Below are 24,645 nucleotides of genomic sequence, written 5' to 3' on the forward strand. Positions count from 1 at the left end.
TAAATTATCATTACTGCTGTGCATTTGAATGAACCAATCACATCTCTTTTATTTCTGTGATTCTCTGTTAGCTTACAGACTCCAATTGAATGAATAAGGATAGGACTACATGATATATCCCATTAAAGTGTGAATAATATCGTGATTTTTTTTTTTGTAAGATAAGAAAGGATGAGGTCTAGATTTAAGATTTAATTTGGGTTCAAGCAGGAAGGCAATTATCATTCAAATGTTCTCATCACGCTGAATTGCTGAATTGAAGTTTCTGGGTCGTGTTCAGGGGTCTCTGTCAGCCAAGCTGTGAATAGCTGACTGGCAGTTAAAGGTTTTTCTTACAGGCTCTCTTATTTTTCTGTTAGAACTAGTTTCTACCAAAAATAGAGTCCTTGTATTTACAATCAGGTCATTGTTCTTGAAAAGTTGAGGCTGTCTTTATCAAAGAAATGACAGCTTTCGTCATTCATTTCACTGCCCAAAACGAGCTGCTACATACTCCATGACAAACAACATGTGGTCTGTCAGGAGAAAAAAAAAACCAGAAGTAGTTTCATGTTGCTGCAACTCAGACTTTGACACAAGAGACTTTTTGTCTTTGTCCTGTTTCCCACCAAGAGCCCATGTTGATATCTTTTGAAAAGCTCTTTTCTTAAAGTCACTCAAGCTGTTTTTGTTGCCTAAACTTTAACAAATCTTAACCACCTAGGTGACATCAGAAAATAGTCAAATTAATGATTTGTCAAATATCACATGCATTTTGGATTAGATTTGGAGTATAACCGCAGACTTACAACGTCAAGATTCCCATGACGATCATCTAAAGACAGGATGTTACGTTAAGTGAGGGGAAGTCCGGTGACAGAAATAAAACCTTGGGCCTCAAATCGAGTTTGTTTTCGACCAATAGTCAACATGTTTTTTTTTTCTAAAGCATCACTACGATTGTCCCTGAACCTTAACCATGTGTTTGTTATTGTAACCATGACGGTGAAGGTCCACTAGCCTTGATGATGTAGATGTTTCAACCCAACCCAATGATCTCTGCCCAAACATAACGCAAGTCGTTTTTGTTCTTCATAAAACTAATACAATTTTTTCAGCAGTAATCTGTAACAGCATGGAGAAATAACTCTATCTTGAAATTAACAGGAGTTGTTGGGATGAATGCATCAGTGTAAAGCGTGCTGATGTAGTTTAGTGAATACCATGTTGTTGTTTCTTTAAATGCTTTTTCCTTCTGTGGATTTCTGTGGTTAAACTGTGTCTCAGAATAAGAATAATTGTTCCTAATATGTAGCCTACTTCATATAGTATACTTCATATACTTCACGTTTAAACATGAGGAGAAGGTCGTCACAAAACTGGACCCAAATGCAGAAGCTCCTTGAACACAGGAATCACTGCTCAGAGTGAAATCATTCCACTTCAAATTTGCATAATGCTTAAGCTTTAAAAAAATAAAATAAATAAATAAATAAAAATTAGGATCAAGTCTGCCGTGATGCATTTCCACAAGCTGAACAAACCTGTATTTTTTTTTATTTAAATATACAAAAACAGCTTAAAAATAAATCTTCAAACTAGTTTTAAAAGTAGTTGTAATGCTTTAAAATGAATAACGTAAAACTCAGCTCAAATTCATGCATGTCTCTTTGAATTTCAGTCTATATCTCTGGTTGCATTCCTTAATAACACCTCTTAATAATCATAGTGGACTTTCCATGGAGACGGAGACTGGGAGGAAAAAAAACAAAAAAAACACCAGTGTCGACATCAGTGACGGCATAAATAATACCACCTACGACAATTGCTGCTTAGATTACAACAAACCAAAAGCTGATAACAAGTACAGACTTTGTTCTCCTGCTTTTGTGACTCAAAAGTCCCTCATGTGCTCCTTCTTACATGAACCGCAAAGAAGATTAAAGTCTAGTTTTACGGTCTGGATAGCGGACGCTTTCATTTGCCATCGTTTGAAAATATTTTGATTTCTTTTTCGGTTTTTCAGAGTTAGATGAGGACAGATGATTTCAAGCTGATAAAAGATTGATTTTTTTTTTTCTGTTCACATGATGTAAAAATGCCTAAAAACAACACTTGTTCTGCTGCCTGAATAAATCAGAGCTTTTACGTAGGCAGTAAGCTGCTGACCTCTTATTACATTTAGACTATGACAACCACATCAGTCACAGCAACCAAATCTGTCAAAGCCCCTGGTTTCACTGAAAAGTCAGTTGGAACTGGAAAAAGAAACTACGCATACTTTACTGCATGGTGCAGTTGTCCATGTTAATGGAGGCTTATGTGCTGAAATGCCAACAAAACAATGAGCACATACAAAAACAGCAAAAATAGTTGTTGATAAAATAACATTTAGACAATGATAACTTTGAAATAAAAAAATCTTTTCTGGAGCTTTTGATGATGAAGTTTCATGAAGTATGACCATTTCTATTTGCCCACATTTGAATTTTTCATCTTGCCCATGTCAGCTGAAGATGAGAAAACACAGTCTGGCTCCGCCCACCTTTTTCTCACAGCTTGAGTTTTCACTGTAATTATAGTCTGGAAGCCAGGGTTCGAATTACACAGTGGCCTCCGTAATTCGAACCACGCTGGAAACCCTGTTAGCATGAAGGTTCAATCAGCGGACCAGTCAACGACCAGTCAGGTTGACGAAGTGAAATGACGTTGAAGTCAAGCATTTGTGTGTAAACATATTTCCAACAATGGCGGTGGAAGTAGGGCTAGATGAAGCGATACAAACAGTTCGCTAGCAAACATTGAGGAACCGAAGCCGGAGCACAAACCAGTCTTACGGCAAAGCGTGAAATAGACACGCTTTGAAGAATTCAACTTTTTTTTTTTAAAGTCTGCAGTTGCCATTTACCTTGGGGGGATGGAGGGATGGAGCTTTTGACTCAAACCTCTGATTAGTGCACTGAATCAAACGTTTTTCCAGCTGAGCTCCGCCTCCTGAAAACCATGGGAGAGGAACAAAAATAGAAATAAAAAAATTTCTCATGTAAAAATGCCTAAACTGCTCAAACTTTGGCAGAAAATGTTGTGTCAATGTAGGACGCTGTCGGTCATAGTAAAAAGCTTTGAGGGCTTTTAATCCTAGAAATGTTGTGTGACCCTTAACAAAGAGATGTTTAATAGTGGCTGTTAACCTCTGTCGGCTGGGATTCCTGCACACTGCCAAAAGAAAAAGCTTGAAATTAGTTTTTTTTATCCTTCACCGGTAAAATGTCGCTTCTTTTCACGGCCATCTTTTCAATGTCAGAAGATCATTACTGTGACTCCTCTCTTTATCATTACTTCCCGTATCTCTGTTGTCAAGCTCATAATAGCTGCAGGTGTAAAAAGTCATGATGTTTGAATAAGCTTTAGATCAATGTGTGAAATATGAGCCAAGGCCTGAGCATCCTTGCAATAAATCTTGAGATCTTCCCCCTTTTTTTATTCAGTGCTTTATATCTACCTCAGCAGCTACTGTATAAAACAATAACTGTCACCGCTGTAACAAACGTATCGGGATAAACATATTATTCATCTCTTTCCTGCTCTGAAGTAGTCGCAGTAGATGTTGTTTCAAGGCAGGCCTGACCGCACAATGTTGCCTGATAACAGCACGGGCAGGATGCGGCATAGATTCAGATTCTCTTGTGGACACAGCGAGGGATTGTGGGTAGCCCCGAGGGGAGTTACGGCTTGACAAATATTTGAAGTGCAGCCCGGCTGTTTACCTCAGCCAAAGGTTAGGGCTGAAGCTGCTACAGTTGAATTATGCATCACAAAGAAGACAGAGCCAAAAGTGTCAGTCAGAGAAATTTTAAACTTTACCTCATTTCACAGAGTTTCTGCTGATAGAAAATGTGCATTTGTATCTCTGCTCATATTTGCTTTATTTTACAGTCATTTGAATGAGCAATTCATTTTCCGGAGACCTGTGAGAAATCAATCAAATGTATCTAGTTGGACTAAAAGATCTCTGGATGATTTTTCACAAACCAGTAATATTCTTCCTTTTTTTTTTTTCAGTCGATGCACTTTAGGTTCCATAAAAACAAGACTAAACACACAGTAAACCTCTGATCATTTCACATTTTCCACATGTATTTGCATACTCTACATCTGCATTTTCATCTTCTGAAATCCCCTCACATGTAAAGTACGAATGACAATGACATCTACCACATTAGAAGAAATCCGAATGCTCCAAAAAAGTGGAACTTGAGAGAAAAATGGCAGCAAAATGGTGCGTTAATCCCAAAAAACAATCAGTAAAACCCGTCAAACATGGGTACAAAAAAACAGTCCCACAAAGGGTTGAGACCAAGGACCGAGAGAGATGTGTTCCTGTGCAGAGTGCAATCACAGCAGAACCATTGTACAAAATCTGTTGTTAGGAGGTCCAATATCCTTGTGTGATTAATTGCTGTGGAAATATATTTTCCAGTATTAGTGCATCCTTTAGGATAACTGGATTTGTCCAGGGTGGTATTTCAACTACCGGCTTTAATCAACAAAGAGAGATTCTGAAAAAAAAAAAAAAGGTATCTACCCTCTCAATTATGTAGTTATTGTAAAGTCTTGACTGATGAAACTGGATCTGTTGAAGTTGGACAGAAACAGACGTATTTCTCAACGTTATAAATATTCAATATCAAATTGACTTTCTTCCGATACGAAAACTGCCTCAGGTGACCAGCTTCTGTGCATCCGGGTACAAAACCTGAACTTCTACGATGGCTACAACTGAAAATCGGAGAGCGGTGCCAAGATTTGAATTAACCAGGAGGAACCGCGCATACATCGATATATTTTCGAGGCCTTGCTGATCTAAGAGGCCGACCCTGTAATGAGTCGCATGCAGTGTTGCAGATCAGAGACCCGCAGAGGCTTCACGGGTCCACGGTGGGAATCGTGCTGACCTTGTTGTTCCTGCTGATCCGCCGTTCGGGCCGCGGCCTCGGCAGTTTGGTCTGGATCAGCTCCTCTGGTGTGTTACCCAGCGGCGGCAGCAGCCTCTTTTTGCTGTTCCTGGTCTCAGGTAACCACTGAGGCGGCAGCTCAAATGGTCCGAAGCCGAACTGCGGGGAGTCCTCGGCTTCCGTAGGCGTAGCGGGCGCCACCTGTGCCGAAGAGGCATAAGCGCATGTGAGGACTGGAGACGCCCGCGGCGCTATGATCGAAGGAGGGGCTTCTTTAGTGATGACCAGCCCGCCTCCTGTCCCCTGTGGAGGGTCCTTTTTGGTAACCACTTCACCTCGGAGGCTCCCCAGTCTTGACCTGCCCTTTGGGTCCTCTTTGGGCCCCGAGCAGTTTCCTGATCCTTGAGGTGGGATCTCGTTCTCCACATCCTCCTCCTCTTCCTCTTCCTCAGAGGGTCTGTAGATCTGCTGCTGGCCGATGTTAAACATCTCCAGAAGCTGGCTTCCAGAGCGACCGGCCGTCTCCAGCCCCACCGGCTCCCCAATCACCCCTTCTGCCCCTAAAGAGTCCAGACCGCCGGTGCTGACCACGTTACGGCGGCTGTAACGTCTGTGAATCCTGGCCAGGAGGTCCAGCCAGCTGTGACGCGCTGAGCGGTTCACGGTCAGAAACAAGAGGGGGTTGGTGAGCAGGGACACCTTGGGGAGCCAAAGGGCTGTGAGATACAGTGAGAGGGGCAGCTCTTTGGTGTCTGCCAGGATGGTGCGGTAAACCACCAGGGCACCGTAGGGGGCGCTGCAGGCCGAGAAAGCCAGCACCACAGCCAGCAGAGTGGCGTGTAGCTCGGCTTCCCTCTGGGACACGTACGGGATGGAGATGCTGTTCTGGGGAGTCCGCAGCGCCGCGATGATCACCTTCTTCTTCTGGCTGGCGCTGAGCGCCCTGCGGATCAGCAGCATGAAGAGGAAGACCAGAGCCAGAGGGAGGATCACTGTGGTGACGTTGTAGATCAACACGTACACCATGTGGCCCAGGGAGCGGGCGTGGTCGTCCGAGCAGGAGGAGGTGACGTACACATCCGTCACGTTGGTCACGGCGAACACGGGGAGGCTGGCCACGGTGGCGTGGATCCAGATGTAGATGACCAGATCCCGAGATCGTGCGTCAGAAATTTTCCTCTCCAATGGGTAAAGCACAGAGTAGTACCTACAGACAAAAACAAAACGCATTTCAGCTTTGCATACGTGGGAAGGAAACTGGAACATGTCACAGTAGGAAAGTAGCAGAATTGCAAAAATAATAGAAAGCATTGAAATGACTTTCAGAATCTGGTATTGTTCATGTTGGTTCTGCTGTGAAAAAGGCCTTTTGTTTGACTCGAGTGTTACATGAATGCAGTCATGGTGCTCATGAAAATCTCTCCCAAGATGATTCACATGGAAATGCAAATAAACAAAGTGCAAATTAACTGTGAATGTGTCTAAAAATACCAACATTAATAACAGAAGCTGATGCGTTTCTACTATATGGGTGTGAAACTAATGAAGTAAGTCAGGTAAAACTGTAATTATGTCTATGAAAGGCTGTAATGAGGCCTCTTGTTCCAATATAGGTCATCGCAATCCTGCTAGATCTGAGTTTTTTGGAGCAGGATGTGACCATATTTGGGTGAGCGGTGGATCTGACTCGCTCTAAATGGAAACTCGACGATACTACGTCCCACCCACCGATAGCCGTAACTTGACTGCGCCACAGCCCTGTCAATCAAACAAACACGCCCCCAAAAAACACAGCTTTTTTTTAAGCTTTATTTCTAATTAAGGACAGAATTATTTTCAGATAGACCACCAGAAAACTAATAATAGGGAGCGACTTTAGCCAGAAAAAACTAAATAACTCGTTAAGTACATGTGTTGACTTAGAATTTCATGAGAGAAGTTGAATGTGAGTCTATGAAGTTCAAGGTTTTTCGGAGCCAGCCTCTAGTGGCACTCGGAAGTATTGCAGTTTAAAGCACTTGCGCATCGGCTTCATTTTTCAGACCCGGAAGCTACGTCCACTTTTATATACGATCTATGGTTGTAACCCTCTCTTACTGCAGTATTACATTCAACTGGTTTTGCTGGAAAGACGTTATAAAATTCATGCATCCATTATATTACCAACAAAGAGTCAACAAGATTAATATAATCTGTAGACACCAAATTCCTCCTGCAGCCTTTTAACACATTTATAATGCTACTGTATCACAAAGACTTATTTATATAATTCGTCACAGCTACTTTTTAATGTATTTTTTTATATATATATATAGAGTGGGAAAAAAACATATCGGTTGAGAAAACAAAGATTAAACGCAAATCAGCCATTTTTAGTAGCTTCTTTGAATGTGCTAATAACAACCCCACTCATATCAAGTCATGCATATTTAACACTGTTATTGGACTGGGATAAAATAACTCTCACTCCATTTATCTGTGGTGTGTGAACTCCTGCAGAGGTTAAAATAATGTGGGATGTTTTCTTTTTAAATTCACACCCAAAACAGCAGAACGAGATCTCCTGATATCTGCGTTATAGATAATAGTATGGAGATAATCTCGCATCCTTTTGCTGCCTCTTAATTAAAGCAAAACAAACTACATGAAGGAGTTATTGTTATGATTTCCCTGGACGGTCTCGCTCGCTACTGTATGACTGTGTGCGTACGTGAGTCTGCAACCGTGCTGCAGTCTCAACCTGTCTTTATATCCACAGCCTTGATTACCCTCCTAGAGAATAAATAATTCATTGCTTTGATATTATTCTGACTGTACGAGTTGCTATGGAGGCAACATGATCTTTGTAAGCAGTGAAACCATGGCTGAGACGAGGTCGCAACAAAACCAGATGTGACTGCAATCGCCGTCAAAAATATAATGGAAACACATTTATAATCAGTAAACTGTCTTCAGTGTGGTTCCGATATAAAGTCCTGCTTGGTTTTTGATTTTTTTTTTTTTTTTTTTTTGCAGAATGATACTTCATTAGTCATATTTTGTAAAGCTTTGCCTGTAACTGCAGTCATCCAATATTCATTTTTATTTACTGTTTTTAGTCAAAAAGGTAATTAACTCAATTTAAAAGTAAATCGAAGGTTTCATATTCTCTCCTGAGATACTTGGTACTGCAGAGAAAGCTTTAAACATAAAGAGCCATAATCCAGGGAAAATCAAATTTACAGAAAATTCAATGGGACTATTAATGGAAACAATGTGAAATCTTAAATGGTTCAAATAAATACAATTTTTATGTCTGTCTTTTTAAAATGTTTGATAGTCCAAACACCTACAGATTTGCTATTTTAATCATATTCAGGCTGAATAAGCTACACACAAAATGAAAAATGCTTAGTTGAAATGACCCCAGCTTCCAGATGAGAAACAACATGACAGGCATTACTTTTAAAAGTCAGCGTGTGACTTCATGTGGGCAGCGGCAGCCCTTGCTGGCGTTTGGCTGCAGCAGTTAGCGCTGCAGGGAGGCTCGGGACTCCATCGATTGCAATCCTTCACCCCCTCTTATCCACACCACGGGGTGTAGATGGAGACTGAAAATGACTTTTTCTTAGACAAAAAAACCCACCCAAAACAAAACCACCTTCTAAGGTTTACCCCCTCCTCCCCTCATTTGAAGCTGCTCTACTTGTGCGCTTGCTCTTCCAAGTGTTTTGAAAAGGGGACTTACAGACCGACGGCAGAGCAATGTGTCAATAAACTGATCAGAGAACTAATTTAAATGATCCACCTCTCCAAAGTGGTCTTTTCAAATTCAGTGAAGTGAGTAGGTGGTGCCTATTGTCCTTTTTTCAAACACATATTTCATAGTCAGTGCTTCTGGCTGAAGAACCGTGAGCAAAAAAAACCCAGAAATATCACTCATTGTAGTCAGAGGGTGGAGGGCTCTTCTGGTTGTTATCTGTTTTGTAAGAGGTGAATTTTAATTTCAAGCATTCAAACACAATTATGTATGACTAAAAAAAACAAATATCCTTGTCTACTCTAGAAACAGACCTGTCCAGAGCAATGGCGCTGAAGCTGAGCACGGTGACGGAGCAGGAGAGCTTGTGGAGGAACTTGAGGGCCTTGCAGAGCACCAGCGTGTGAAGCCACCAGCAGCAGCGAGGGCTCGCTCCGAGTGCCACGTCAAAGGGAACGCACACCAGGCCGGCGCAGATACCCGAGCACGCCAGGTTCTTGATGAAGCGATTGGTCACGGATTTAAAGACGTTCGTGCAGCAGGTGCACCACAACACCGTGGCATTACCTGCGGGGAGGAAAAAAGAGGGGAAGAGCGTCAGAATAACATCAGATGTACAGTTTGTTTTCTGATACACACCGAAGAAAAAAACGAATTCATTCTATCTTGTGTGTGGTGTTTACGACCCACGAACATGACTGATGACATGCAACATCAACTAGAAACTGTTTTATTTATTGGTCAGAGTGTTGGTGACCTCGTAGGATGGCACATAACCAAAGGGATTTTCTTGGCAGAGCAGTTCAGACTGATGTTTGCTCTTGGTGTATTTTGAGGCTTTTCAAGGAAGCAAAAGTTTTTGGGCACTAAAAGTGAAATGAGGATTCTTCCGAAAATATTGCCATTGATAGTTTTTATTCATCGGATAACTTCAAAAGAATAAAACCAGAAGGAGGTTTAAATTAAAAGCTTTACTCACAAAATTCTGAGATTACAACCAAGTGTACAAAAATACCAGGAGCCGCCGAGGGGTTGGGTTCAAGATGCAAGGTCCGAAATACACAAATAGGAACCAGCAACATGCATAGAACTGAAAAGAGGAACCAAAAGCACGGTTCATGAAATGACTGACAACAAAAGGAAGGAACACACAGACTGAATACTGTAGGGAGAGGAGAACGACGAGGGACAGATGAAACTAATCAGGGTGAGGTAGATAATCACAAGTGGAAAACACAGAAGGGCAGTAAATTAATTAAACCAAGACAAACAAGGTGAGTGATTAAAAAGTAAATCAGGGAATATAACAAACTAGAAGGTAGAGCCTTGACACCACCCTGTTCACTTTGAAACAGCACCAGTTCTCCAAGGTATTGTTCTTGCTCAGTTTTACAAGCTACTTGGCCAGATCTCTGATCAATACATTTAAACACAGATATGAAGGTCAAGTCTTCATGACCTGCACAGGGACGATGACTGAATAGTTTGAGGAATACAAAGATTGCAGAGACCAAGGAGTAAGATGGAAAGCAAAGCCAACAAAGCATTGGTTTCAAGCTGCTTAAATTTACCCATAAACTGCTTAAACCCATTAGCCCTTACCTTGCTAAAGCCAAACTGCCAACTGCTTTGAGTTTATGCCACATTGAAAAACAAAACAACCACAATAGCACAGGTTCAGTGTGGCTTAAACATCCAAACTTAGTAAGATTACAAAATGGAAAAATCAGGTTTGGAAAATTATTTGTAGGCACAAACACTCCTTGTATTTCTCTGCTTAATGCAACAGACCCTCCTTTAATATTGAAAACTGTTTCCTTGTAGCAGGAAATGACAAGTTTTGGATATAATATAAAATCCAGTTCCCAGTCAGTTTGAACAGATTTGCTCCTTATAAAAAAAGATTCTGGTAAAAAACCTGTGAAAACTGTAAATGTAGGACGGTGTGTACTGACAAAGACCTGATGGTAACACATGCTGCTCATTCAGGTGTCTCTTCAAGGAAAGACCTTCCACTTTACCTGAACAAACCTCATACGAAGCTGTTTTTAAAAGGATTATTAAATGGTGTTCTTTCATGGCACAATTGTAAGATATTTTGATTATGTGCTGCATAATGATTGTCTTTGCAGCCTGAAGAACTCAATTAAACCTAAACCCAGTGAGAGAGCACACAATCAGGAGCAAGCGGGGAACAGTGGCATTTTAATGCCAAGATGTCTCCATAATTTGGAGCGACGAGATGGTAATGATTTCTAATTATGTTTTAAAAGGGGAACTTTATACCTTCTGTGGCACACTGACTGATGTCAGGTCACACAAGGGACATGTGTGATACCTGCCCCTACAAAAGTAATTACCGTACAATAGAGCGTTAGCAGTGCTCTCATTATCAGAAACAGAGCAGGATGTTCTGCAGTGAAGAAAAGTGTTTTCTTTTTAAGGTCATTTATTTCTAATGTTTGTAAATGTTAAAAAAAGAAAAAAGAAAAGCATCATTTGATCAGAGGGAAACACTCAGTTGATGTGGAACAAAAAAATGTGGTTATGGTTTACAACGTTAAATGCAAAAGTCCTGGAAATAAAAACTCTATACCATAAAAACAAGGTTGTATATAACAATCAGTTATTCTGGGTTTCTGTTGTTGGAATTTGGTCTTCAGAGGCTTCAGATGGAGCTAAAAAAAACTGTGGTTTTAGCAGAACTGTGCTTCACTAGCTGTGCAGGATTTCAATCGCACACTGGATTACGGGAGAGCATACAGGAGTAGAATTTCGGGGAAACCCTAATGTAGCCGTAATTAATGAAGTACACGCCGCTTCTGCTTTCTGTGAGGCTGACTCACGCTGGATAAGGACACCAGCAAAAAAACGAATTGTTTTTCGAATGCTGAGTTACAATAAAGCCAATGCGTAGCAAATATGTCTTCATTTCTCCATGTGCAGATTCGATTATACTGATATTGTATGTTCTGTGTAATTAATGTGGATATTCATTTAAGCAACAAGACTGTTTTTCAGAAGAAGAACAAAAAAGGAAGCCCTAAAGTATTATTGCCTTGCAAACAACCCATATTTACATTTTAAACATCATTAAACATCCGTGAGTGCCCGCAAAAGCCTAATACGGCTGCTTTTCTCTAAACCACCACTTGGTTTATGTTTGAGCAGGGAAAGACCACCATCATGATCAGAAACCAACGCTAACTGTCGATTGCTAAGCTTCAATAGAGGTCACACCCTCCAAGCAGGTGCACTACGAGTGCTATATGTGGGATCGCAGCTCCAACACAAGATGTGATAATAGACCAAAAAAAAAACATTTGTTATATTTTCTAGGAAATCCCACCTGCATCATAGAGTGATCTTGTCAAGACAAAGTGCATCGTGAACACAAACACAACTGTGAGTAACTAGTGAAATGTGTCATAGGTGTCTTCACACAGGCCTCTAATCTTCTGAAGTCCGAAAATTCCCTGTCCTTTGGTGTCTAAAATACCTCACCTGGCACTTGAGGGACACCTTGGCAACCACAGTCACGGCAACCAACGGGGATAAAGAGCAAACACTAAACCCGATTCCTTTTTCCACTTAACAAATGGCAGCCTGACCACAAGTAGCCACATGAAAAAAACAAAAACCCTATGTCAAAAAGGGCTTTGTTGTTCTGCTTCAGAGTATAAGTTGAGTCATCTCGGGATTGGCTGCTGTTATCAGCGGGGCCTCCAGAAAAGAAAACACATGCAGGTGTCTAAACGCAGGTGCTGGTCAAATTCAACGTGTGAAACATCATTAACACACATAACAGCTTTTCAGTTGCATCCCGATGCTGTTAAAATTACTTTAGTTCCAATGGAAGACTTATTTTATGAATGTTAACCGGCAGAAAAGAATGAATGGAGAGTCAGCTAGTGCACATATATCCTCCTTGACAGAGATTACAACTACTGGCAATGTCAGCCAGTACCACACACACCGTGACACATTAATCAGATTTGCAGTAAAACTCTGATCTGCGTAAAAGTGGATAACTGTCAAACAAACTTCAATGTGTCTTTGTAAAATAGGTTGACCGACATACAGTGTGTGAGAAAAGGTTTTACAATGTTTTGTTTTTTTCAAGCATAATGCTACCACATGTGACGTTGTCACACTTCTATTTATATCTGGAGTAAACAAACAAGATGAAATATGTTAATCAGTGAGGTTCTAGGTGTATTTGGAGAGAACGACCGAGCAATTTCCCCCTGCAACAAGTATCTATGCCAAGCTATGCTAATCATCTTGTACAATTGGATGTGACAATTGGATGTGACCAAAATATTGCCTTAAATTGTATAACTGTTCCCTTCAAGTGTTACTGACCAACAAATCAGCTTAACAGATCGGTGAATCGGCCAATCAGCTGGCTGTTAATGTCATAAATATGGGTTTTATATTGAGGTCCCAAATACTCAGATGGAAAAGAATTTCAATCTTCAATCACTCAATTCATTTAATTTGGAAACAAGCGCTCAAATAAATAATCTAAACGTTGCATAACCCACACGAGCTTTGGTTTTATAATTATGATATTCACTTTTCATAGGGAAGGACACTAGCATGGATAACCTTTAAAATGTCACTGATCCACAACAGGGAATTATTGCATATTAATGCATTGCAGTTGAACATAATACCCACGTGATATTATTTTAAATCCTATTGGAGATCACAAAGTTACCAAATACATCCATGAACACACCTACAATATGTTTTTGCAAGGTGTAACCATAAAACACATGGAGCTTTGGGTTGGAATATTTTGTTCAAAGTAAATAGCATGGTCTGAGGTGAAATAAGGTTATTTCTTTACAACCTCAAGAGAACTCGGGAGATAAAAGCTGAGAAGCATTGAGTGCTGTTAACACCAACACAAAGTGCATATACTAGCAACAAGACTGCAAAGCACTTACATCGCTGGCAGACTTTAATGAGCGCTGGTTGTTGCCACAGTGAGACTTTTCATGTGAATGTGCAGTTTGAATAACATGAGGTCACAGTCGGTCTTCACCTCTGCCGCTCTCGCCGTCATACAAAGAAGGAAGGCTAAAGACATTAAAATGTATTTAACAAACATAAATGCTTCGCTAACAGATGAATGTTAATGTATCGTACATTCATGGAGATATAGAAGAACCCTGTTGGCCTTTACTAAAGGTGTGTTAATGATTTGGATGCCTCGCTTTTCCCTCTAAGGAAAATTGCATTTTTCTTGCACTTCACAGGTTTTCCTTTGGAGACAGAAATTAAATGACACCCCCATCAGGACAACAGAAGTGCCTACATGCTGCAACCAACATATGTTGTTCATCCTTGATGATAATTGCTGTCTGAATATCAAAAAAGATGCAGCCCAGCTTTTATCACAGCATAAAAAAAAAAAAACCTTTTTGATATAACTAAAAAAGAGGCTTAAAAAGGGAGGACACATGTTTATGAAAATCCAAACCTCAAAGAAAGCCCTCTGGGACCGCCATCATTGTTTTATTGTCTTGGTTATTTGAAATACATATTCAAAGGTGCTTGATAATGAAGTTGATCCAATCAGCCTTGAGTGGCACAATCGTAATTGATCCTAAAATTGATTCAGATATTTGAAGTGATTTATCTATATATTTTTTCTGTGACAATACTGCTGCTTTCTATAATCAACAGTTATTGGAAACAGTCACTCTTATCTTCTAACTTAAACCAATTTTTGAATTAGCATAGGATATTCATTGTTATTATTTAAATTCTTAATATTTGTACACCTAATATGTTTGTACTTTATCAGTTGGGCCGAGAAGCATCATTTATTTTTCCCCTTGTGGGATTAATAAAGAATCTATCTATCTATCTATCTATCTATCTATCTATCTATCTATCTATCTATCTATCTATCTATCTATCTATCTATCTATCTATCTATCTATCTATCTATCTGATGGGAAAAAAGATTTGTCTCTTCCTCTTGTTTGCATTGTGGCTGGACACCTCTCTTTGAGGGTGGCATGTATTTGCTCCTTCTTGCGAGAATAAATGTCCGATGTGTTTGATTTTGAACCAAGCCTCTGAGTAATTTTTCTAACACTATCTATCTTTATAAAGAGTAAATGTGCATTTAGTTTACACTTTTGGCTTCATATAGATGGGGTTATTTGAAAAAAGATAATAGATGTGTTAGTCACTAAAACATTATGACCACTTCTGCTCTTAAAGTTGTGTCGCCGAAACAGTCCTGACCCTCCCGAGGCGTGAACTCTACGAGACTTCTAAAGGAGCCCTGTGGTATCTCGCAGCAAGGCAATACTGTATACCTTAAATTCTGGATGTTAGAAAGTCTGAACAGTGGATGAGATTAGCACTGAGCACAAGTCGCTCAGGTTTTTACACCTGCCCATTTGTTACATCCAATATGTTGACTACAAAAACTAACCGTTAACTGACTATGACCATGACATGTGACGTTATTATGAGATAACCCATGTTATTTACTTCGTGGTCTTAACGTCGTGATTCATTGATGCATCTGTTCCACACCAGACTGCACAACAGAGAAAAAAAATATCTATCTGCATTTTCATTTTTTCAGCCAGTTTTCAGCCATTCCTGCCATGCTCCACTGATGCTGCCACATTCATGACACAACGAGAGGAAGTATTGAGTCCAAGCAATAGTCAGTTGGTCTTTTTGTTTTGCCAGTTTTGGTGTCAATTGCACCACGTTCCATCTTTGCTGAACTATGTGTACATGCTGCAAGAAGTCCAGCCTCTCACTGAGTCCATACCTTTCCAAACAACATTAGCAATCGTAGCTGAGTGTGTTTTTCTGCTGTGGGGAAACAGGATGTCACAGCCACATTCGTGACAAATATCACATTCATTTGCGGCGCTCGTTTTTAGGCAGGAGGATTATGTTTTTCTGGCTGCTGATGTGATGGATGGGATGTCAGAGCCAGGACCGTGTGAGGGTGATGTGTTAGTGCAGCTCCTTCCTCACTTCCATCATCATCATCATCATCATCAGCAGCAGCAGCAGCAGCGGGAGTTGGAGTTGGATGTCACAGAGCCAGCACAGACTCAGCTTAAAAATGTGTATGGAAAATAGGCACTACTATTGGCTGGTTTCATGGTGGAATATGCAGCGAACATCTGTCAATTTTACAACCACAGCCCATACCAGCAGAGGGCCAGTTCCTCTTTGTGTTGCCAAACTACAAATGCCAAATTATGCCAGAGTTGATGTTTTGTTTTTTTTAAATTTTTTTTAATGTATTTTAAGTTTTCCCGGTTTGATTTCACAACGTAACTTATATATGATCAATGTAACTCTGTTTAATATCTAATATTCAAGGTAGTAATATCTGAACACAAAACAAAGTCAGAACTCACAGGCACATAATTCTGAAGAAGAAGCAACAATCTCTTGCTTGGAAACACACTTTGAGTAATGAACAGCATATATACTCAAATATTATAAAATACCTTCATGCTTTCCACATGTCATGTAAAGTCCAGAAATGTGTGGACATGACCGGATACAGTGACACGTTTACCCGTTAAGTGTTGGAGGATGTGACATCTTGGCATTTGTATGTATGCATGTAAAATGTAAATTGATTACTGATGTTAATTAACACTAATTAACAGCAGCAGGGAGCTGCTTAGTGTCCCCAGTGACTGATGGTTCAAATGGGGAATACCAGTGAAATTGATGGAGCAGTTTTGCTTTTATTAGTGTAACTTTAAAATCTTTCAGTCCCTAAAATTGAGTCCCTATAAACTTGTTTTGTCTTTTATGTGTAAGAAAAACAAACCAGTATGCATTGGGTTAATATCGGAAAAGGTCTCAAGGCACTGATGATTTGGCCTCAAGGAGAAGTCACCTTATTCCTTCTCCCACAAAGTCATTTTTGGGATCGATGCCACTTGTTTGTTGTCGCAAATCTCCTCAGATATTTAGATTATTCTGGCACTGAAGATGCCCCCATAAAAAAACCCATGGCCCAGATTTAACTGCAAACTGTTGCAGCGTTTGGAAAACTGCTCTAATCAATCAGTTTAAAAAAATATTTTAAAAAGTGCAATAATTAAATGGAGAACTGAAAATGAGAAAATGTTACTGCCTATTATTAGTGTGATCGTGTGTGTGAACAGACTCACCGAGCAGCGAACCTATGAGGATGAAGACTTGGATGGTGGTGGTGAAGTCCCGGTAGGCTTGCTCTCGCACGAGGCGCTGGTGCTCGTCCGGCCCGGTGCCCCCGGCGGCCGGGCTGCTGTCCCACCGGGTGGACGAGCTCGAGGCGTTTAGGAGATCCAGCCAGAGGTGGGCTGCTGTGAAATTCACCGCGCCGTCCCCCACCGTGGCTGCCCTGCTCCCGTCCATGTCGCTTCGCCCCCGAGATCACAGATGTTTTTTTTTTTTTTTTAGGAGAGCTGACAGGACATCAGCAGCCAGCACCTAAGAGGCATTTCTGACCTACTGCTCTGCTTGTGGAGACGATTTTTGTTTAAGAAAAAAAATATCACCGCTTATGTTGCAGAGGAGATGATGCAGGGCGGACACATGCAGGCAATGCTGAAAGCAATGAGATGATCTCTCAGTGAATGTCTGATAGATTAAGGGGAAAAACATGGTCAAATGAACACATATCAAAGTAGACGGAAATGGCCAGCCCAGGATGAATGCCCAATAATTTCCCAATGCGGTTGCATGGCAGAAATCAGTCAGTGAAATCCATGCGCAGCGTGGCTGGATGGATGCTTCCTACTCTCTTGACTCCCGGCGCTCCTGAAACCACACCGGGCTGCGAAGGGTCCACTCCGGGAAGGAAGCCTGCAGCACCCGAGAACACAGGACCATCACCTCTCGCCGTCCAGAAAAAAAATATATTGTGGGCTGCCAGGCTGTTACTCCTGCTTGCTGCTTCTGCCAATCGCACTGTCAGAGGCTGTTTATTGGTAGACCGGATGGTGTGGGGAGTCTGCAGCTGAATATTTCACAGCGTGAGGTGCAAGACTGAGGAAGAGAGCCCCTCCTCTTCTTCTAGCGCCAAGAAACTCCACTGAATCTTGTGAATGACAAGAAGCATGGAGGAAAAAGGAGCGGGGCCAAAATACATGCTGATAAATAAAGGTAAATGTAGATGGACAAATGTCCTTATAAAATGTCATCACCTAAAAAGACAACAGCGTTTTATTTAAAGTAAGTCTTACTTTACTGTATATCACCTTAAAAAGCATGCTTAGTAGCTCACTATTCATCTTTATATTGGTCAAATAGGTGGTTAAATGATCACAATTATAAAGGTGGGTGAATTCATTTTACCTCACACTGCTGCTGTTGTCTTGTTCAGGCTGTTCTCTCAGGAGCTTGTGACATTCCTCTTTGGTTTGCTGAAAATACCAAAGGAGAGGTCATACCTCTGTAGTACACAACATTTTATGGTTCACTTAATGTTTTAACTGATAACAGACCTCCTTTCATTCAGAAAACATGATGAAATAGAGGTTCAAAAAGCTTAATCGTGTGAAAACACTCTTGTGTTTCCATTTCAAGCAAATATTTTTGCAAATATTATACATTGGACATCTTATTAGACAATTATTCTGAGAAATTTGTGGTCTGTTCCTCCATTGTTTGATCTTAGAAGATGTCATGCATGTCCACGCCAGACTCTGCACCGAGGAACACATTTCTGAATGTTTGTCTCTTGCTTCACAGAGTCCCTTCTTTGATGCAGGCTGCACTGTTATAATAAAATCCCTGAGAGACCAGCTTATTTCATCAAAGTCAATTCACTAACCCTTTGAAACAAGCAAAAGCCCTTCATGTAAAATTTTAAAGTTTTTAACTTTAACATTGGAATAAAAAAATGCCATGATGGGATTACAATTATTTAAAATATTTGCTTTTGTGCCATCGCAGTACTCTCTCTGTCAAATCTGTTTCACACTATGACAACACATATCTCTCATTGTGTGAAAGAAACTTGAGGCGACTGTAGAACGGCGGTACATCATTTGCACAAATGATAATTTACATTCTGAAATGACTGCTTTTATAAAAAAAAATAAAAAAAATGGACTAGTATATGCTGAATTTGATTCGATGACTAATTTTGCAAATTTTTAAGTTCCGTTTTCTTGAAATTATTTATTTATATAGAACACTATTAAAAATGCAATATACTGTAAGATTAAAACGTGATAGCACGCATCATTAAAAGTCATTAAAATATCAAACTGACTGATTACGAAGCCTTCATACAATCACAAGCAAAACAATTCAACATTTATTTCCAATACTGGGAATTTGAAATGACAATAGTGCATTTAACATTTAGGCAAGAAGTGTTAAAGAGTTCTGAAAGCTTCAGGTAGCTTGTTGCTATTATCATTTCCAACCACACAACATATCACTCCATGTACTGTGAAACAGGTCAGTTTCACAGCAGTTTGTCATGTTAATGAAGGAAAGAAAACAAGTAATAAACACCAATAATGAAGGCTGACTGCCTCCTGCTTTTAAGGAATACTTAAATAAGACAGCAACATTAGCAGCACTGCCTGTTATTGCCTGAGCATTTATCAATACAACTGGATTCATCAATACACAGCACAGGAGAACGTGCTCAAACAGGCTCCTGATATTTCAGAGCCACGGTCAGTGATATAGATCTAAGTTGCAGAAACTCCAGTCAGTCAAAGGATCAGTGATTCAGTCAGAGCCGGTGGACTCTCCGCAAGGATGGCAGGTTAACAAGGCATATGTGTTTTATTCATTTTACTAACAAGGAGGATGACATCTCTTCTCAAGTCACCTGCTGGGAATAGATACTTTTGTGTCATAGACTCCCATTCAACTTCTTTTTTAAACAGTCAATACATTTCTCCACAAGTTATCTCTGTGTGTGTTGTTAGCTAAAGTCTCCTCTTCTTATTAGTTTTCTGGCGGTCCATCTGAAAATCATTCCATCGTTAATTAGAAAAGAAGCTTGAAAAAGATTTGGTTTTGGGGGCGTGTCTGTTTGATTGACATGCCCGTGGTCCAATGAGGTTAGGGCTATTGGTGGGCGGAACCTAGTATCGCTGGCTTTCCAATCAGATCAAGTCAGATCCACCGCTCGCTCCCCCCTCCCCCAGCTCGTCCAAATATGGTCACTTCCGGCTTCGAACCGTACGGGACTAGCAAGATGGCCCAGACAAAATCCGAACTCAAGGCCGTTGACAAACGTCACTGGTTGGAACTGAGGAGTGACGAGTTAGTTTCAGGTCTACAAAAGTCCAAAAACGGAAAGCTACTGGCACTGTTGAGCATCACTACAAACAACCATTCAGGGATTCTTGATCGACTTGATACAGAATCGGCTGCTAAAAAGTGCTCTTGCTGTCCAAGTGGCTCTTGAAGAACTCCTGGACTCGATCCCACAGGTCCAGCTGGGCCTCAACATGGGCTTTTGGCTCGCCACCAAACAGCACAGCGCTCTCTATGGCCGCATGAATCCCGGACGCACAATAAGGCGTGTGAGGGGCCTCCAGAAAGTGTCCGGCTTTCGGATAAGTGACCAGCTGGAACGATGCTTTGCCGTGATTTCTCAGCGTCGCGGCAGCCTGCTCGGCGAATAAAGCGCTGTTCCAGTTGTGGTCGTCTTCAGAAGCAGCAAACAGGAACTGGCAGCTGGCGCGTTCGATTGGCATCAAAGACGGCTTGTTTGTCTCCAAGGATGGGTCTGTCAAGACGTCGCGGATATCCAGAAGCCCAGAGTCTGTGAATTTGACGTTCTTTATGACATAGGGAAGTGGAGGTATCACAATGTCTTTGTAGTGGAGAGGAATCACTGTATTTGCATTGCAGGCGTTGATACAGACGGTTGCTGAGATCCCAGAGAGAAAAGATGACATCGCCATGGCCAAACCACCGCTATGAGAGATGGATATGATGCCGACCCTGGGACCTTTTACCTGCATACAGAATTATTAGGTTTATATTTAGATTTCCTTTTCTGAAACAGGTGTAGCTCTGCTTATTCACTCTTGACTGCAAGTACATGGACGGTCACTTCAATTAACATCAGTTAATGGATGCTGAAGTGCCAAGTCTCAGCTTTAATTGGAAAACCTTTGCTATTGAGAGAGCTGTTGAGAGAGAGAGAGAGAGAGAGAGAGAGAGAGAGAGAGAGAGAGAGAGAGAGAGAGAGAGAGAGAGAAAAGGACCAGCTAATGATCCAAAATCACAGCACTTCATCTGCCAAACATGCCGGGGGTTCTGTTATGGCTTGGGCATGTTTGGCTGCCAATGGAACTGGCACACTGGTATTAATTGATGATTTCACCGCTGACGGTAGTAACGGGATCTCATTAGACCACATTATCATTCTGCATGATCCAAACACACACAGCCAAAACAACCAAAGAGATTTTCAGAGTAAAGAGAACAAGTATCCTCGACTGGCCGAGTCAATCAGCTGATCTCAGACCAGAGTAAAGGATGAAAGACCGACGGCAGGCAAGAGGTTAACTTGTCTGCAGTGACGGACCGGACAAGCACAACCAGGGAAGAGTCAGATGTCCTCTGATGTCCATGCAAAAGATTTTTGACAAAATGTTGAATATAATTTAGTTTGCCTTCATGTATATCTGCCTAATTGCTTTAGGCAATGTGTTAACAGGTGTAAATCTCCATCACGGTTGGCACTCAAAGTGAAAATGCAGAAGCAGCGAGTTGAAAAACTAAATTTGTAGATGTCCCAATACTCACAGTATGGACTATACGTCGTCAGATGTGATGAAATATAAGTTGATAAATAAATAAACTCAAGCTTAAACACAAAAGGGTTAAAAAAAAAAAAACTGAAAAATGTCTGGAAAATTCTTATAACTAAATTTTTAATTCACTTACTCTGCATGACCAAAAGTCCAAAACTTGAATATTGAATATATTTTTTTATATAAAATTAGTACAAGCAGAACATTTTCACAGGAAGAGGATCAACTGATCAACTAATCATTTCAGCTGTAAAATTATCTTTAATATGCAAGATCTGTAAAGGACTTTAAGTTTGTCACAAATCCATTGCATTGTTGTGACATCTGAAAACAGCCAGTAGATGGCAACACTGGCTCAACAAATACAAACTACAGGTCTGTACTACATCTCATGCATTCTTTCTTCATGTTTGAAATGTGTTTTTACAATATTCACAATAATTAAAAACAGTCAACGGTATATGAGAGGAATACAAATTTAGATTTGGAGATTATAAAATAAATGTGTTTTAATCGTTAATCCTCACCTCTGCTCGTCTCCTCAGATAAGTTACAGCCTCTTCAAAGTACTCCAAATCCAAGTTTGCGGGGTTTTTTGGTAAATCCTGGTAACGCTGATAGGCCAGTGCCAGAACCACAAAACCTTTACTTGCCAAGAGGCTGGCTCTGGGTTCAGTAAGACCTCCACCAAAAAGGTACAGATCCACAATTCCTGGGAATGGACCGTCTCCTGAAGAAGAAAAAAAAAAAACAAGAAAGCAAAGAGCAGTGGAAAGAAGTGCGAGTTAAATACCGACCGTGGTCTAATATGTATTTATCCTTCTCAACTCCAGAGAAGCTCACCTGGTGGTATGAAGAGGACCCCTCGTATTTTGCCCTCCTGCACAGGTATCCTCTTCATCCCCTCCGTCATGTATCCCCTCTCGTTGGTTTCAGATGCTAAGAGCTCACCGGTTTCCTTATTCAGGGCTTGTAACTCCACCAGTGTTGGGCTGAGCACGTTCTTCTTCAGGAGTTTATTGTGGGGCGTTTCTGGCGCCAGGGCCCAGAACAAACCCATGGGCTCCACGCCGGTGTAGCTTCCTCCCAGAGAGGGCGCGCGGCTGACATCCACCCGGCCGGTCTCGTCCGCGGTGTACAAGGCAGAGGCTTTGAAAACCATCCCTCTGTCGTCAACCACTTTGGACCTCAGCTCCACGGCTTTGTGAGCAGCCAGTCCTTCAACCTTTACCTGGACCAGTTTATCAAAGAGGCAACGAACGCTGGGGAGGATTTTCAGGCGGACCTGTGAGTAAGCCATTTCAGTTGTTCAAGGGTTTGGATGGCCTTTACTTTAGTACTGAGGGCACAGCTCTGACGTCACTGCATCTGTGGAGGAGATCAGGAATTAAATGAATGTCACAGCTTTTGCACAGAGAGACACACACACACACACACACAAACACACCTCTGAGTGCTATCAAAGGAGAAGTTGTGTTTCTTGTCTTTTATTAAAATATCATTACTGAAACAGTCCGTGTGAGGGATCCTTCCTGATCCTGCAGGTCTTCCATACACACCATTCGGTGAAGATGTCCTCGATGGCAGCAAAACTTCACCCAGTGATGTGCTGGACAGTCATAACTACCTGCTGCAGTGCTTTTCTGTCTAAGGTCAGGATGCTCTTTATAATGCTTCTGCAGAAGCATTTGAGAATGGGTGTGTGAATACCGGTCCTCCGCCGTCCTCTCCGGAGGTACAGTGCCCTTTTCACAAAGAACGAGGTGTTCAGAAAGAGTTGACTGGGAGACCTGAAGCCGGGCTCCCTCCTCACTGCTGGACCACCTGATGTTCACGGGGGTGTGAAGTCCACAATCACCCCTTTTGTGTTGCTGATGTTTGGAGAGAAAGACTGTTGTTCTTTCACTAGAAGTCCAGCCGCTTCACCTCTGCACGGCTCTCTCGTCAATGTTGGAAATCAGCCCCACAACAATCAAACTTGATGATATGTGATTCGCTATGTGGACTTTCACAAGATTTAACAATCTTCTTCTGAATGAAGCATTTGAACAATTATTTGATTTTGCAAATGAGATTCAGTAAGTCTGTATATGTATATTCTTTTATCTGTATCTGCATATTCAGTATTGCTTAGGTAAGCACCATTATATCTACATTAGCTTATTGTCAAATAAAACAGAAAAATAAATTGAAATACTCAAACAGCCCATCATATTATTTAACAAAAACAGCACATATTCAATGAGACAGCAAGGTGCGTACACAAACATTACTATAATAAAGCTTGTTAAAGTGCAATATATGGGCAAATATAGCGATGACAAGATAATGGCATGTATCTAAATAGACATCCCCATGCGTACGACTGAATGAACCTTTCACCCAGAAAAGACAAGTCACATGTTAAAAGTAAAGGTGATCGGTCTACCTACGTTTGGCACGCTTTGGTCCGCTCATGACAGCACGGGATTAAGAAGAAATGCTGTGAGGGTCTCCAACTAATGCAGCAGAGTGCATTCAAGGACAGAAGGACAGGACACGGTTTAACTGGGTGAAGGGTCAAATCACACAGTGCACTATTCCCCGGATTAAAAAAACAACAACCAGAATAAGAGCTAGTTAACTGGCACCCACAACACAAAAGCCAAGTTCCCATGAAGCCTCGACTCCTTCAGCTGTTGTGGTTTCATATTAGCTCTGTTTGTTTTTTTGTTTTTTTTATCTTAACTGTGGTTTTGTTTTTCTTTCCCATTTTTGTTTTGAAAAAAAAACAACAACGAACGAGTGGAGTGAATCATAATTCGGCCATGGTGCAAATTTCAACATTTAAAGCTATGCATACTGTCTCCTGGCCAAGCGTACCTGTTAACTTCCCAGCATTAACTTGTGTACAAACACGACGTCACAACGGAAGCCGCAATCACCGAGGAGGAAGCAACCGGGCGCAACCACTTTCCCGAAGGAGGGGTGGGGGAGTCCGGTTTTTGGGATGAGCCGCTTATGTTGTCTTATGATTGTGTAATTTCCTCTCACACTTGAAAGGGTGAATGTCAATATTTATTCATTGTGTGTATTAAAATTTAAATGATAAAGAAGTTTAAACGGGGTTTCCCCCCTTTTCTGTGTAACCCTCCAGATTTTCGGAGGTTAACGCAGCGAGATCATTTAATTTGGCTAT

At 41.1% G+C, this 24,645-nt stretch overlaps 2 protein-coding genes across 4 annotated transcripts; both read right to left on the reverse strand.

Annotated features, from left to right (window-relative positions):
* Positions 1–4,019: 4,019 nt before the first annotated feature.
* On the reverse strand, positions 4,020–17,766 carry gpr176 (G protein-coupled receptor 176). Its single transcript, XM_069708611.1, has 3 exons — positions 16,860–17,766; positions 8,988–9,240; positions 4,020–6,141 (listed from the first exon to the last, which is right to left on the reverse strand). The coding sequence occupies exons 1-3, from the start codon at positions 17,083–17,085 to the stop codon at positions 4,905–4,907; spliced, it is 1,716 nt and encodes a 571-aa protein (XP_069564712.1). The 5' UTR covers positions 17,086–17,766; the 3' UTR covers positions 4,020–4,904.
* Positions 17,767–18,917: 1,151 nt separating this feature from the next.
* Positions 18,918–24,405, reverse strand: acot20 (acyl-CoA thioesterase 20). Of its 3 annotated transcripts, none has more exons than XM_069708609.1 (5): positions 24,330–24,367; positions 23,900–23,965; positions 22,311–22,835; positions 21,995–22,197; positions 18,918–20,663 (listed from the first exon to the last, which is right to left on the reverse strand). In XM_069708609.1, the coding sequence occupies exons 3-5, from the start codon at positions 22,765–22,767 to the stop codon at positions 20,073–20,075; spliced, it is 1,251 nt and encodes a 416-aa protein (XP_069564710.1). In that variant the 5' UTR covers positions 22,768–22,835; positions 23,900–23,965; positions 24,330–24,367; the 3' UTR covers positions 18,918–20,072. The 3 variants fall into 3 exon arrangements, with proteins under 3 accessions (XP_069564710.1, XP_069564709.1, XP_069564711.1); XM_069708608.1 differs by having other exon boundaries at positions 24,102–24,350; XM_069708610.1 differs by lacking the exon at positions 23,900–23,965 and having other exon boundaries at positions 24,330–24,405.
* Between the last annotated feature and the right edge of the window lie 240 nt (positions 24,406–24,645).

Source organism: Brachyistius frenatus, unplaced genomic scaffold (genome assembly GCF_029030835.1).
Source record: "Brachyistius frenatus isolate BFR_SWC_R1_liver_20210118 unplaced genomic scaffold, ASM2903083v1 Contig_76, whole genome shotgun sequence".
Lineage (NCBI taxonomy): Eukaryota > Metazoa > Chordata > Actinopteri > Embiotocidae > Brachyistius > Brachyistius frenatus.

What these genes read in the sequence shown, in the direction of transcription:
- gpr176 (XM_069708611.1), bottom strand. Translation starts at nt 17,085, where the DNA reads ATGGACGGGAGCAGGGCAGCCACGGTGGGGGACGGCGCGGTGAATTTC. An exon ending in CCTCATAGGTTCGCTGCTCG is followed by an intron (nt 9,241 to 16,859) that starts GTGAGTCTGTTC and finishes TCCTCCCCGCAG; the next exon opens with GTAATGCCACGGTGTTGTGG. An exon ending in AGCGCCATTGCTCTGGACAG is followed by an intron (nt 6,142 to 8,987) that starts GTCTGTTTCTAG and finishes TTTTGTCTGTAG; the next exon opens with GTACTACTCTGTGCTTTACC.
- acot20 (XM_069708610.1), bottom strand. Translation starts at nt 22,767, where the DNA reads ATGGCTTACTCACAGGTCCGCCTGAAAATCCTCCCCAGCGTTCGTTGC. An exon ending in GGTCCTCTTCATACCACCAG is followed by an intron (nt 22,198 to 22,310) that starts GTGAGCTTCTCT and finishes TTTCTTCTTCAG; the next exon opens with GAGACGGTCCATTCCCAGGA. An exon ending in ATCTGAGGAGACGAGCAGAG is followed by an intron (nt 20,664 to 21,994) that starts GTGAGGATTAAC and finishes TTCTGTATGCAG; the next exon opens with GTAAAAGGTCCCAGGGTCGG.